This window comes from Arthroderma uncinatum (genome assembly GCF_011692745.1).
Source record: "Arthroderma uncinatum strain CBS 119779 chromosome Unknown scaffold1, whole genome shotgun sequence".
Classification (NCBI taxonomy): domain Eukaryota; kingdom Fungi; phylum Ascomycota; class Eurotiomycetes; order Onygenales; family Arthrodermataceae; genus Arthroderma; species Arthroderma uncinatum.
The window spans coordinates 1,534,503-1,549,166 of record NW_022983863.1 but is presented as its reverse complement, the minus strand read 5'-3'; the positions used below and the strand labels follow the sequence as shown (position 1 = coordinate 1,549,166).

Genomic DNA, 14,664 nt, shown 5'->3' with positions numbered 1-14,664 from the left:
GCAAATTGGCGCCGCATCCTCCGGCCACCGTACTCCATACCAGCGGCCGCCATAACGTGGACATCAATTCTTAGCACAAAATACCGCCCCTGCTAGTAAATATAAGATGGTTAATCAGATAAAAGACGACTAATAACATGTTCGAACTGGACATCCCGCTCCATATGGCGCATAGCGGAACCAACCCCACAGAAGCGATTCAGTTCGATGAAAATTAACCTTCGTAAGCATAATTAAGGTTCCGCCAATGGACCCACGGATTCGCTTATAACCTTGGCGGTTTATATTATTGTTGTATCCATACGTAAAAGTACGCCAAGTAGCCAGCTAATCGCCCAACCGCCCGGGTTTATGGCCATACCGTTCCTTTTCCTGCACTGGGCTTTTTATTTCGCAAAAACTGCCTTTTATGGCAACAGACAGCGGAGATTATCGCCGGTGGCTCATGCATTGATCCACATGTCGACGACGTAAAACGGGAAAATACATCCACGCCCAGGGTCAGGAGAGGCACTAAGAGACTTGGCTGTGGTCCGTGGACATGCTTAGTATTCTTAAATCCTTAATTGCTGGACCGAGAGGTGCACCAATGGGCCTTTCTGGACCCGAAGTGGTACTCTTCCATCCAAGGGTAACCCAACCAGGGTATCATTGCGGCGATCTTGCTCTTGATATTCCGATTTTACCGTTTGCCCTCTCAGCGCCGACCCACGCAAATGACGTTAGCGACCGAGCCATCCGACAGCAACTGCACGGAGTAACGAGCGTCACAAGCAAATCCCACGCTCCCCGCCGAGACATCCAACGCAGCGCTCACACTTGACGCAGGAAGCGTACCCCTGATCCGTCCGACCCATCCCAAGGGCCGATTATTATTGTCCCTCCATCCCTGGGACTGGGCGCCAAAGAAAGGATCAAGGATTGGAGTGTAACTTCATTACATAACAAGCTCGATGCCAAGTCAATTTTAGGTTTTTAGGTTTTTCCGTCTTTTTTTGACTTTGCGGCATAAGTTTTATTTTCAGGCATTATTTATACATAACTTATGTACATACGTACTTTTCCGTCTCATCGAGAAACAGGCGAAGGAAGGGGATCAAAAGGGGCGAGGGGAGCAACAGGATACAGGATACACGGCACAATCGCCGATTCCCTGCTGCGCGCGACTCCTCGGGACGCCTCTGGAGCTTAAGCTTAATCCAACATTCCGTCTCCATTCCATCAGCCATTCCGCTTAGCCGCATGACAGAGGAGGGGGTAAGGGGACCGCCACAAACCTTGGGCGTAACCTTTTGCCTTTTATCCCAGACATTCTAAAGCACAACGTGGCTTTTGCATCCTCCTTGGGAGGGAGGCCTGGCCCTGGCCAATGACGACAGGTGCTTAGCCTGCCGACTGAGCAGTTCTTAGCATTTTCCAAGCTTGCAACGGGCGATTTCTTATACTATGCCGTATATGTATAACATGATAGCTCTTGGTGTCATCAGGCGAGACGGCCTCGCCACGATGGCATATTGCTTTGCTCGTTCTCTTGTTTATCTCTCCACTGACGGGACTGGTGGCGTCCTCCCAACGTTCCTGTGCCATGCCCATGTCCTAGTCCCAGTGTGCTAGGCCTGTGTAGCGTCTACCCGCCGTGAAAGCTCTCTTCTTCTTCCCCCTTATCCCTCCCTCTAGGGTGTCGGTCGCACGAACCAGGAAGAAGCAAAAGCGTCCAGTTACACCTGTGTGGGAGAGCGAGAAGGGGCAAGGGCTGGGTATGGCGACGGAGAGATAGATCTGCTGCTGTAAATACGAAACCCGCGCTGGGCAGTGGAGCCTGGGAAGACGAGCGCTCGTCTAGGTTCCAACCTGCGGCCATCTTCAGCCTTGAATAACGCAACTCCGTACGGAGTAACTGATATCAAACCCCCCTTCCCCCCTATAGCTGTGCCTCCGTATCTCGATTACAGTACGACCCACCATGGGCCTTTTTCCTCTCTGCATCTCACGTGGCATCGCTGCCGTCCAATCTCTCGTCCTTCTTTCGCTGCAGCTTTTTTTTTTATATTTTTTATTTTATTTTATTCTTTTTCCTTCCCTTAACTCTGCTTTTTGCAAAGTCAATAAGTTAAACAAAATTAGAGAACCGCAAGAAATCCACCGAGCAAAAAGCCTCTCAGGGCTGGTGCTTTTCTCACTTATACTCTTAGCCTACCCGATTTTATTCTTAGTTCTACCACCATCCTGTCCTTTATTTTTTCAGACCGGATTTCCTCACTTCGTCCCCCTTCCCCCCTTGCATCGCGAACTTTGCAGCCTGCTAGAAAACAACAAACCGCCCAACGCTGACCGAGACGGAGGAACAAAGGAAACAGGGAAATCCAAGGTGAGTCGGCTTGCATCGTGTGACTTGGACATTCCATCTCCCTTGTGGCGCCGTTGCTGCTCGTCGTCGGCTTGCTTGATCTAGTTCATGCTTGCTCGACCGTGCCAGGCGTCAATTTTCAGATTCTCAATTTTTTGGCGCCGGCCATGCATACATCGCTGCCCACACAACTGTAACAGCTGGATCTTTGTCTTGTCTCTGCTTTAACCGTCGAGGTCTTTATCTTCCTCTTTGTTGTCGTTGTCGTGTTTTTCATCTCACTTCATTGCTCTCTCTCACTTGCGGCCTACCCCTCTCTTTCACTGGTATATTTTTTTTCCCTTCTTCACCCAACCCTCGCGCTTTACAGCCATCATAAACAGAGAAGACTGAAGCTGCTGCTGAGTCTTATATATCTCTGGAGACTTGTATTGTTGCTATACTCTCGCTCTGCCTGGTATTATTTGCATCACGCTTCCGTATCTACCGTGGTTGAGACCTCGGAACCACAGCCCAACCGCCAAAGAATACCATCGCTAACTACATCGCCAACTCGATAGTTCATAGAATTCAGAAGAGAACTCTGGATATCGGCGTGCACGTATCCGTGATCTTGCCCGGATCAGCAGCGCCTTCACCACTCGTTCGCGCGTACAGCTAACAGGCGCCAATGGAGACATATCATGGTCACGTCCGCACCCCTGCGGATGCGATTATCCTCTTTGAAGCATGCCGTATTGGACTATTGCCCAGAGTTCAGCGAAGATTATCAGAAAAGGAGAGACAGTCGATAAAGTCGGGCTCCGTGTTCGTCTGGGATGAGCGAGAAGCCGGCATGAGAAGATGGACGGACGGCAAATCATGGAGCGCCAGCAGGGTATCAGGCAGTTTCTTGACATATCGAGAGATGGAAGGCAAACGGGGAGGCAGCCATGCTGCCCAGGCGTCCTCGAGAGCCGGAAAGACGCCCGATAGCAACAGGGGAAGCGACGAGGACGGAGGCGAAGGAGGCGAAGAAGGACCTGATGGCTACCGATATAAACCCGACGGCCTGATGAAACAGTCGTTCAGTATCACAACTTCCGCTGGCCAGCATCTTCACTTGATCAGCTATTATGCCAGGTCTCACCCGACCGTCCCTGGTCTTAACCAGCCTTCAACGGATCCATCATTACGACATATCCAGCCCCAGAAGGGTTTGTACCCAGAGTCCAGCGTCAACGACCAACAGAACCTTCCAGTCGTGACCCGCGGCCCTATGGCAGGAACCGCCTTCTCAGTACCGCCGCCCTTACCGCACTATGGCCGTCCAGCGGCTGCTCATCCCCATGGCTACTCTCCGGCACCGTATAATTGGCCGTCAACCCCGATGAACGGACCGCCAACGCATGCGCAGCCCCCATACACCGGTAGCTATCTACCGCCACTGTCAGGAGCCAGTGGACACGCGCAGTACCAGTACGCTCAACATCCTCACTTACCACCTTCCCAGCCAGCTTATCCCCATCAATACGACCGTCCTCATCCTGCCGAGGCTCCGACTCCCCCAGCCTCTCATGGAAGTAGTGGCCATAACGTTAGCCCACGCGGCTACCCTTATTATACTGCAACTAGATCACCCGGGCATCCGCCAGCCGGCCATATGGGGCCAGGAGAAAATATATATCAACCCGGCGGTAAAATGGACCCACGTCTCAGCGTGTCTTCGTCCGACTCTCGCTCTCCCAGACAAGCCATGAGCTCGCTACAACATACACCTGTCAAATCACCAGGCCTATCACATATCGGTCGCTCACCTCAATCCTCTAGCATGCAGAACGGCCATGCTCATGATGGGCCATCAGGCTCCTCTGCAACCTCGGTTCCAAGTATCAACGCCCTAATGAACGGCCCACCACTGAACGATAGCCCGAATATGCAGGGCTATCGTCAAGGAGGAGCTCCAGCACCAGGCGTCGGCGGAGAAGGACCAAAAGATATTCCAAGCGAAAAGATAGGATTTGGTGAAGACATGAGAGCCCTTAGACAGCTTGATAGGGTGTTTACTGCCTAAGTTCAACACTTTACTAGCATCATGGCTCGACAGCCCTATGGACTTTACTTTCTTTTCTCGCTTAACCCGTTACTCTCTCAACCTTCTCTCTTCCTTCCCATACATTTGTCTTTGTCCTGAGTCCGAGTCTATCCGATCGAGTGTCAATCCGTACCTCTTTGCGTGTGCTCCCCCTCCCTTTGATCGAATCTGTTTCTTATCCTTTCCTTCTTTCTATTCGGCATATCTGTTGCGGTTTCAAGGGTTGAATTTAGCATTTGAAGTAAGGCGGTGGGTCATTAAATGGGTCATTTGGTTTTTTTTTTTTTTTTTTCATTCACATTTTTATCTTATTCGATTGTCGCCTTCAAACATGGGTTATCACGGCCACAAAAAGTTATCGGACTAAATTTGGACGGGCAAACGGAGTTGACCGCTGTTTCTATGATCTCTTTTTTCTTTTCCTCCCTTTTCTTTTTATGCCCCTCGTGTTCTGTGTATTCCCCCCCGTTCTATACCATAGTGATATTCATTCCAACTCGGTTCAGCCCGCCACTTGCAACCCCCTTTAACGAGTTGCTTTGATTTTTAATATCTATTATTTGTCAGGTAGTGTGGTCTGTCGGTCAATTGTCAACGACGAACAAGTCAAGTCAACCTTGTGCTAAGGAAACGGCTGGCTTGTTTGATAAGCATCCCGCTCCTCCACCTACCGTGTCTTCCAAAGCATAAATATACCTAAAATCAAACAAGCGTAAAATAACATTTTCTTAGCCATCTTGGCCAGCTTGGCAGGTGGGCGGGAAACATGCACAGGTTGCAGATTTTCTTCTCACTTCACTCCACGATAATCATTCATTTATCCACTCGCTCCCCGGCCATACGCTGTGTAACTCGCCAAAGTAGCCTGCAAGCCCTCGTCAACTCGGCGACTATATTAATGGGTCAGCTCCTTAGCCGGCGGTACCATGTAATATGTGAAGGGATAGTCCCCTGAACACGCCCTCATCGTTACGGGCGCAACTTGAAGGTCATTTACTCCGTATATGCCGGCGGAAAATTGGTATGTTGGGACTTTCCAGCGATCTTCAAGGACCCTGAACATCTCTGCCTATCAAAATACAAAGAGCAAGAAATCAGCAGCTAGCAGCGAACGAGCAACCAAGGGTGGCGGGAGACAGGGGATCGAAGGACGGCAAGGTAGGGAACAGGGGACTTGTATTAACCATCTCACGCTATGCTAGGTCGTGCAGGATGCAGAGTGAATCCTGCCCATATCATGTTGTCGGTATTTTTATGGGCATAATCTTCCTCTGCCTCCACCGGACTCGCACCGCAGGCAGGCTCACTCTTCCCTCGGCTATTCATTCAGCAGTTGGCAATCTATTGGTCGTTTGACGGACAGTCTTTTTCCTTTTCGATAATTCCAAACGCAAGCCTGGTCTTTAAGACCATGTCGTTGGTCGATGTTTATTAACGTTTGCTAGCTAATGACGGAACGAAATGCTTCTTTTTGAGAACACCTCAGCTGGGATCCGTTAGTTAACCATACTAGTCGGTCTCTCATTAGATATTTTACCGTTTTTTCTTTTCAAGAACTGGCGCCCTGTCGACATCTTAGGTACATGATACATGGCCCGTGGGGGTCGGATATGTCGTTGAGCAATGGCTCTACGGATCCATATTGGTGGCTACCCCCTATCAGCGGTCTTGCTCGGCCACCGAGATATTCTAGTTTCATCTCTCATCGATGTCACATAACAAACGAAATCAAAGCAGTTGTCCGTGTCGATGACCAATCATGCTATTAGAATCCCTCTACAAGGCGAGCCTACAAGGAACATGGCGCAAGTATCCCAAAACAGATATCAACGCTGCTACGTTTGATCTAGTAGGTTATACGCCTACGTTCACAGAGTCCATTCAGGAACCAGGTACAGGATACGTACCGTGGCCTAACTGAATAGTTATGGCTGGTACATGTTGTATAACCATCCTTATCCGGGGTTAGGCTTGATAACAATGTCAACAACAACATTCGGGCATTAAATAACGCCAAAAGGCTCTCGATATCCCTCGCGTAACATCATGTCTGCTTCGTCCAACATGGAGGGCCAATTGAAGAGGTTTATCCCTTTCACCAATAACTGGCTGATGTCAGATTCATCGACGTTCTTAATTCGCATAAAAGTCGAAGAAAGTTCACGCGTTATTCAAGGGAACATGACTGACAGTTTATTCCTGAGGACAAATTGATAAACTACCTCCTCTTAGGAAACTTTCCTGCCATCGACCTTGAACTATTCGACTGCGCCACCAATTTTGGCGTCATCAATGCAAACGCTACTGGAGACGGAATCCCAGATGTGCTATTTCGGTTTAGGTCAAAAGTGTTATAAAGCGCACTGGAAGAGAAAGGGAACAATGTTGTGGTAGTATAGACACCAACAACATGATAGAGATGAAGGAAAGCTGATAAGTGGTATTTGGATTCCGAAAAGAGTACGGACGGTGGGTTTATATCCTGACTTGACGTCCTGTTTAGTGCTCTCTTTACTGACTCTCGAAGTCCTTACGTTCGTATTCTGAATCCATAGATAGGATAGGATTGACCTGACCACCTTATCTCTCACGTTGGTTTCAACGAATGTTGCCATATTGTCTCTTGAGGTAGGATGTGGATGTTAATGGTAGGAAGATGGCACTGGGATGCCGTTGTAGTTAACGTTGTAAACGAGGACTTCCTATAATGTAGGGGTCTGATAATATAAGTTACTATGAACTTATGAATGGGTCAGTTAGCGAATGGTGTGGTTTTTATCATTATCTCTATGAAGAAGGTTATAAGCAGATTCCGAGGCTAACTATCCACTTGGTTCCCTTTTTACAAGAGATAAATATGGGAGTTAAATGGTTCATAAATCATTCATATAGCTGAAAAGCATCGCATAAGGTATCACATAGCTCCAATTATATATACTGTGCAGCCAAGGTATATAGCCCAAAAACAGGCCTTATAATATAGTACATAAATATACAGCCAAACCTATACGTCCAACATACTTCTCACATGTTGATGCCTGGTTTGAGACACGAGTGTTTCGCCCGATGATTGAGTAAAATTGCTTTCCGCGCTGCTCTGCAAGCGATCTGTCCTGGGGCGATGTTCGAAACCCGGTTCTGTAGAGCCACCAACGTTACCATGGCTAATAGGTTGGGAGTCTCTGTCGGATGGGCGCTGGTGATTGTCCGTGAATGGGTCTGCGTTCCTCTGCGTTCCTGAATTACCGGAATCCCTATAGCGGCTTGTGTCGATAACACCCATCTCTACCCTCTGCTCTATATTCCGTTGCGTTGGCCTACCCCCGCCAACTTCTGTCGTGAGAGCTCGAAGCCTAGACTCGTAATCGTTCCCAACATCACCCTTGAAATCAGGCCTTAACCTCCTCCACCAGGCTGGCTTTCTTTTACCAGCTTCTATGCCGAGCTCAACATCAGTGGCACGCCCTCTCTGAATTCGTTGTTTTATCAATTCTCTATCCTCGTTTGAATCAAGGTAGCCGAAGATATTGAAAACGATAATAATCAGGAGATGCGGTGCGTAGCCTAGACCGTAAATATATGCAGCTTGGCCATCATATTTCAAGGGGGAAATTTGCCAAATGAATGAAGATGCAATATTGTAGGCTATGGCGACGCTTGAGAGGATAATCGTAATGATAAACTTGAGCGGGAGTGCCAAAGCCACGAACGGAAACGAGGTTTGACCCTGTTGTTGACGCTTATATCTATACAAACTATGTCCAAGGCTGTAGCAAATTATGAAGATGCACACAGCCGCCAAAATGTTTCCTGCTTTGAAACGGCCATCAGTTGCAGCTGGTTTGGCCACGGCTTCTTGTTGATCAAAAGTTCGTTGTTTCTCTATTGCAGACCACGACCGAGGGACATATAGAAAGAATGCCAAAAACGCAAAGAGGTAAAATACCAGCGGTAGATATAGCTCTTGTCGTTCTCTCGTAGTTGCAGCAGGAAATGCAAAATTATCGCGGTCTACTATCTGACGTTCTTGCCATGATCCCCTGCAGAAGTGAGATAGTTTAGCAAAATGATGATAAAAAATAAGGACGGTTATATGAAGGATCAGAACTTACCAATGCCTCACACCCTCCCAAACTGTTGCAAGCATTATGGGGATCATTAGATAGTAGAAAAAGCTCTGCAACACGATCGCCGAGTGTGGTAAATAGTCGCGGTCGACATCAATGCTCATAAAGCAACTGACTACTCCACAAATCGCCAGGAATATCATCCAATACCACTGCCATCGTCTCCCGACAATAGTCCACTTCTTTTCAAGGGGCAATAGTCGCTCGCCGTGTTTTCGAAGATTTATGACTGTGAAGAGTATGGTGGCCGCAAAGAGAGCTGCAAATGCAACTCCAACGCCCCCCCGAGTTCTCAACCCCTTTATCGGAACATAGCAAGATGTGCCGTTTATAAACGTTCCGTTCGATAATAAAAGGCGTGGTGTGTAGGCGTCAAAAGTGAGCCAGCAGCTAGAGCCGTTCGAGAGCGTCCCGTTCGAGTAAAGAGTATAGTTGAAATGGTTTAGGGTTGTCGTATTGAAGTGAATGCCATTTATCAAGGAATCTGTTTCGTTATCGCCGGTAGGGAACCGGAGAAGCTCCCGCATGGAAAGGATGGTCATGGCGACTGAGCGGCTTGGGGGCTTTTCCAAAACGATGGAATCGAGCGCTCAAGGCGGCAAGGCGGTGATGCGGCCAAACACTTATGGACCCATTTGGCAAAAGCGATGGAAATCCGAGCAAAGGATCGCATCGTGAAGGACGAATCTTCGAAAAAAAGGACGGCATCTTCGGAAAGAATGAACCGACGTCATTGGAAGAGCTTATATAATCAATCACGTGTGCCCCACTCTGAGCATTGGCTTTGTAGCATAACCTTAATTTCATCTACTTGTATAAAAAAAAACACTTTTTTGATTGTTTTCGAGTTACATCTCAAAGCAGGACATTAACTGTTTAATCTAACCCGCAGTGATGGGGAAATGTCGAGGATGAGAGCTAGCAATTTTAGCAGACATAATAAAAGATATAAAACATGACATCCCCTCTTTAGTCTCCCCGTAAATCTGGCGAAAGAGCCATGGAAGTGCTTAAGGTCGTGGAGTGATCAGAAACGCGAACGCTGGCGCTTGATTCCGGCGGCGCAGGTATCATCATGCCATCTCAGCTTCACGTCATCAATATACCACATGACAGCTTTACCAGCCACCCGCGCTTCGATCTCCATGCCTGACAATCCGCTGAACCCATCCCCGAATATGATCTGGGTTAAGTTACAGCGGTTGAGCCCAACACAAGGAGGAATCACAAATTTAGATGTCCCAGAAGGGATCTCCGTGTCGGACTCTGTCGAGTATTTTAGCCCCTTCACAGTTAACTCGCAAGATTTCGTGCTATTCCCGTTATCGCAACCGGCGTGGGTTGTAAATGCATCGAACCAAAACAATTCATTGGCAGCACGGGGTCCGGCACCAAATTCCCCCTTAGGCCGTGCTTCGGCCCCCTTCTTTTCTGTTGGAACATATATCCCGATATGAGGATTTGATACTGGCGCAAACGGCTCGGTTGGAGGAGGGCCATATGACCAACCGCTGGAGAAGAAAAAGTGGTGGTAAGGACCGAAGATGGGCGGGTACGCAGCTTTTTGATTTTTGCCAGGCGAGTATGCTGGGAGGTCATCGAACTGAATATATTGTTAGACGTGATGCAATCTCTAGATACTAGCCCCACTTACGTTTATCGTAAAGTAACCGGTTTCTCCACAAGAAGTGGGTGCAGTATCGACCACACCTGTGCGAGATTGAACTGTTTGGCTTGTTTCTAAACGGGTATTAGTATTTTAACAAAGCAATTCCCATGGTCAGGGTTTAGATCATCAGTCCTCACTTGTTGCTTCCTGGGAATGTTTATCTGATGTCAGCATCGTCGACCTAGTTGTCATAGATGATGTTTCTGAGGATATCTGTTCCCCACTCCAGTCATTCCTCCATGATATTACCTGACCGGCGATAGTTGCCGTAATCGTTTCTCCAAAATGGCGTTCATATACCCGTGGGCGTATAGGATGAGTAGGAACTGCGGTTGCCGCATGCTTCACCTCATATCCAGGTGACTCGGTTTGGTGGACATCGCTTGTCGATACTGTGAAAAATGTGGAAGCGTTCCACCCGCCTGGACCAGGGCCGATGAAATGAGGTCCTGCTGCAGCCTGTGTTGCCTGAGCTTTAAGGAATTTGGGGATACGTATGATGGACCCGGCCGTGGGGCTTGGTTCGCTCACGGCGGGAGTTGACAAGGTTGGTCGCCCACTAGTGGTGATGATGGGTTTCGTAGCCACTTCCGTAACAGTAATTGTAACGGTCTCCAGGTTAGAGCAATATTTCTCTTTCTCCACAATAGTTATAGAGACCAAGTCTGTGGCGCCCGAGTTACCTGCGGCGGTCGCCTTTTTTTCCCCATGAGCAGTATTTTCAACCAAAGAGAGTGTTTTGGTGTAGGAAATATAACTCGTCGAGTAAACGGGTTCATCGATGGTGCTGGTGATATCGAAGTGGCTACTCGTCGCAGTTTGGGTAGGGACAGTGACATTCTGAAAGGGAACGAATGCCTCCTTTGTAGCATGCTTCATATGCAGAGTGATATGGCGGGCATCAGTCGTTGCTACCGTCTCATACCCAATGCTACGTTCGCCAGACGGCAAGCTATGCGGAATATTAGTACTGTTTAGCTCCAAGCACGCAGAGAAAGACCAAAGGAATGAATCCAAGGACTTATGAATTGGGATTTCGATTTCTTCACTTTGAATGGCTTCATCACATTGCAGATAGTTTGACGGAACGAGACACCACTTGAAGCAAAGGCACGAGTAATTTGACTCACTTCCGAGGCAAGAGGGCTGAAGTCACTTCTCCAACAAGTCCACCAGCAGCCAGATAGGCCATCCAGGGGACACGCATCGTAGCAGCGATGGTTGAAATGAGTGTGGTATAGCTATCAGGAGCCTTGCAAGAATGCCAAAGGTAAAGAAACGAGCGTGCAGTGATAAAAAGTGAATGATTGAATGATTTATTCGACGCGTGAGAGTCGATGAGGGAGAGGTTGAACGCGTAGACGTGAAGATTTTGTTGACGTTGATGTTGACGTTGTCTTGTTCTCGCCGTTTGTTATAGAAGCCGGCGGCACTTCCCATGTGACCTGGGAACCCCCAGGACCATAACTTTTTAAAGGGTATATCTCGGTGCTCGTATGGATATCTGAATTTCCTGCCGCCAAAGAGATAGAAACGAGCCAATTGAATTTAATTCAAGACATCTAATGGTGGATACCGGACGGAGGACTATGTCACTTGAAGGGTACTACCATGACGGACCAGCCGCTACCTAGAATAAAGTAGCAAAACATCCTTGGAACTTATGAGGATAGCCATTACTTGCTCTTTTCATTTCATAAAATGCCGTAGCATACCAGCAAAGAGAAGGGAAACATATAGACACAGATATATACGGACAGGTTTGGAAGTCCTAAGAAAGAAGGGCATCTATATTTTAGAGACTAAAGTCACAAATAACGGCTGTGGTATAGGGTATAATCCAAGCCAAAGAGTCCTTATTCCTTATCTTAGGCTTAGTTACTCCGTATTGGAAGTGACTAGGGTTAGGACAGTCAGACTGGAGGCATAGTGCCCAAGGCCAAACTGGCATCCCATAGCCGATTGAGCCAAGTCTAAAACAGCCCACTAGATGCATAACATCTAAGACCACCGGGTATAACTAGATATCAGCAAGTAAAGCATCACTAAATGGACGGGTATCACTTCGTAGAATAAGCCAGTTTGCTTGTCAAGAAGAAAAGACGAGAAAGGAAGAAAGGGAGAAAAGGAGAAAGGAGAAGCCGCTCGGGTGTCACGTGGGAGACTGCATTTTATCCTGACAGCAAACATCAAAACGGCAACAGTTCACACTCGCCGACTCCTCTGCAGCGATGTACGAAGGGATATCCCGGTGAATCAACGTATGGCTGACGGCTGCCGCATCCGGAGACCTGGAATATCTGTCATTCTCGAATCCAGGCAGAGCTTGCCACTTTGGCTCTGTTTTGTGCCTTCAAACCTAGGCGCCGAGGATGCCCATTATGGCCTGACGCACCCCGATTGGAAGATTTCATAGATACCTGATCTACGGGCCCCTATTTCAAGGAGAGCATTCTCTGTCTGGCACTCTGCTTTCTTCTCAGAGGACGCGTGTATCTGTTGGTGGCATTGGTGTAGTTTTGCTGCCCAAAATCATTAATTGCCACCTCCAAAAAGCAGACACAGAGGAGCGGCCTTAAGAAAAGCCCCCCGGAATATCAGATAATGTCATCATTGCAATTCGGCTGCATAATATCGTTCATCGGGGCGCTCTGGGGTCGCATTTCGGATGCAATTGCCCTCTGCAGCACAGGCGAGGTAGCACAATGCACTCTGCGATGCACTTTAGCGTGTACTCCACTCCTTAGTATTAGAGCAAGCCATTCGCTGTATCTGGATCTCTTGGATAGCGAGCAGGAGAATGACAAGATCTACAATGCAGACAATGCAGGACATGATGTATGGATCCCTCGTCCATGTTGGCAGCAAATTTTTTTCCCGTCGCGCACCGCGGTTGCCTGAGCTAAATGAGTCCAAAGAACGACAGAAAGAGGGCTGCTATTGATTGTGATATGAATTCGCTAAGGCGGTGCCGGAATTTTTGCAGGTACCACGAAAATTGCGGCTGCAGCTGGCTCAGCTCTCTCGGCTGCGGGATCCCGGTAGCAGTCTCCTATTTAGGAAATGCGAGGTGAGATAACTTGCGATATTTGATATATAGCTCAGCATGGGGATGATGCACGTAACCCCTCATCCCCCCTTTGTGGCTCGTTGGCATTGCATGGTATATTGTCCTCCATGCCGAGCTGCCGCACGCATATTTCCATAGATTAAACTACGGCGTACTCTGTCGAGGAAGTATACTCCGTACTCCGTACCTAGAGGGGGATGACCTGGAGAGTAACTCCATCCTTCATCGTCATTAAAGCCGGCTGTACATTTGCGGCCTAGGCCATTCCTTCCCTCGCTCTGGATCTGAGCGAAAATCGACCGGCTGGTGAAAGTGGCGTAGTGGAAATTTCGAAAGCGCTCCATATTTGATGCTTGATGCCAGTAACTCCTCGGGACGCATCAGCTCCTTGGGGGCTAATGTGTGTGCTCACCCCTTTTTGCCTCAAAAGCAAGTTATATTTGAAACCCGATTGACTGGGGGATCCGCAAAGAGGGGGCGTTTATTGCATCACCGCTAGATTCCTTCGCAAGAAGTCGGAATATCGAAAGGGCCCCTCCAGCTAAATTTTGAAATTTCTTTTCCAATGTGGTTTTGCCATGTCATTACAGATCGATTACCTTGCAGTGCAGCGAGCGAGGATGCGGCTGACGAGGGATCCGGGCGACATTTTTTAGGAGGAAGCTGAATTTTCGGCATCGCCTCTTGCTCTGTAAGCGTTTTCCCGTACGGAGTACCTGGGAGCAAACTGAATATTAGCACTCCGTCTGTATGTAACATAAGGCTCACGGAGCACTGCCAGCCACAGCCTCACAATCCAGGTTTAGGAACCGAGGCCAGGGTGATTATTGCTTGCTGGAGGTGTCATGCGACACATTTCCTCCTCTGTAAGGACATCCACTAAACCGGTCCAGAGGGTTCGAGACGTTGAGGAACTCTCCTCGGTTACCCTGCTTATACGAGTAATGATACACCATCTAGCATGGAGTACGGGTCGCGGAATACGTGGACTTGGATTTGCGGTTCAAAATGCGCAGGGCCACCCGCGCTCCCACTGGACGAGAGAAACGGCACCGCGTTTTCGTTAACTTAATACTCCTCCGCCATGGGTATTTATTATTGTGAAAACTCTTTGTCATTTATTTGACGCATTGACTGGAACTAGACAAGAAGTAAAAAAATGCTTTTTTCTGAAGGCCTAGTTTGAGCTGATACCAAGTTCCATGTTGACTTACATATGTGGTCTCTGGTGGCTGCTAGGTTCTAGGTCTTTATAAGCGGCCGAACTATGTTTCTGAGGCTGTCAAAGGTTTGTCGCCCATAACCTGGTTCGGGGACTGCGGCCCGTCAGTAGAAAAGCGGAGTAGTTCCACCAAACGCCTCCTCTTGTGTATCTGA

General features: G+C 48.3%; 2 protein-coding genes across 2 annotated transcripts; one reads left to right on the top strand and one right to left on the bottom strand.

The window, feature by feature from the left end:
* Positions 1-3,017: 3,017 nt before the first annotated feature.
* Positions 3,018-4,400, top strand: GIQ15_00473 (cAMP-independent regulatory protein pac2; the record flags this gene model as incomplete). Its single annotated transcript, XM_033547890.1, has 1 exon — positions 3,018-4,400. The coding sequence occupies one exon, from the start codon at positions 3,018-3,020 to the stop codon at positions 4,398-4,400; it is 1,383 nt and encodes a 460-aa protein (XP_033408841.1).
* A 5,175-nt stretch (positions 4,401-9,575) lies between these two features.
* Positions 9,576-11,424, bottom strand: GIQ15_00472 (uncharacterized protein; the record flags this gene model as incomplete). Its single annotated transcript, XM_033547889.1, has 4 exons — positions 9,576-10,151; positions 10,203-10,288; positions 10,472-11,169; positions 11,348-11,424. 4 exons carry the CDS (start codon positions 11,422-11,424, stop codon positions 9,576-9,578), a joined length of 1,437 nt encoding a protein of 478 aa, XP_033408840.1.
* Between the last annotated feature and the right edge of the window lie 3,240 nt (positions 11,425-14,664).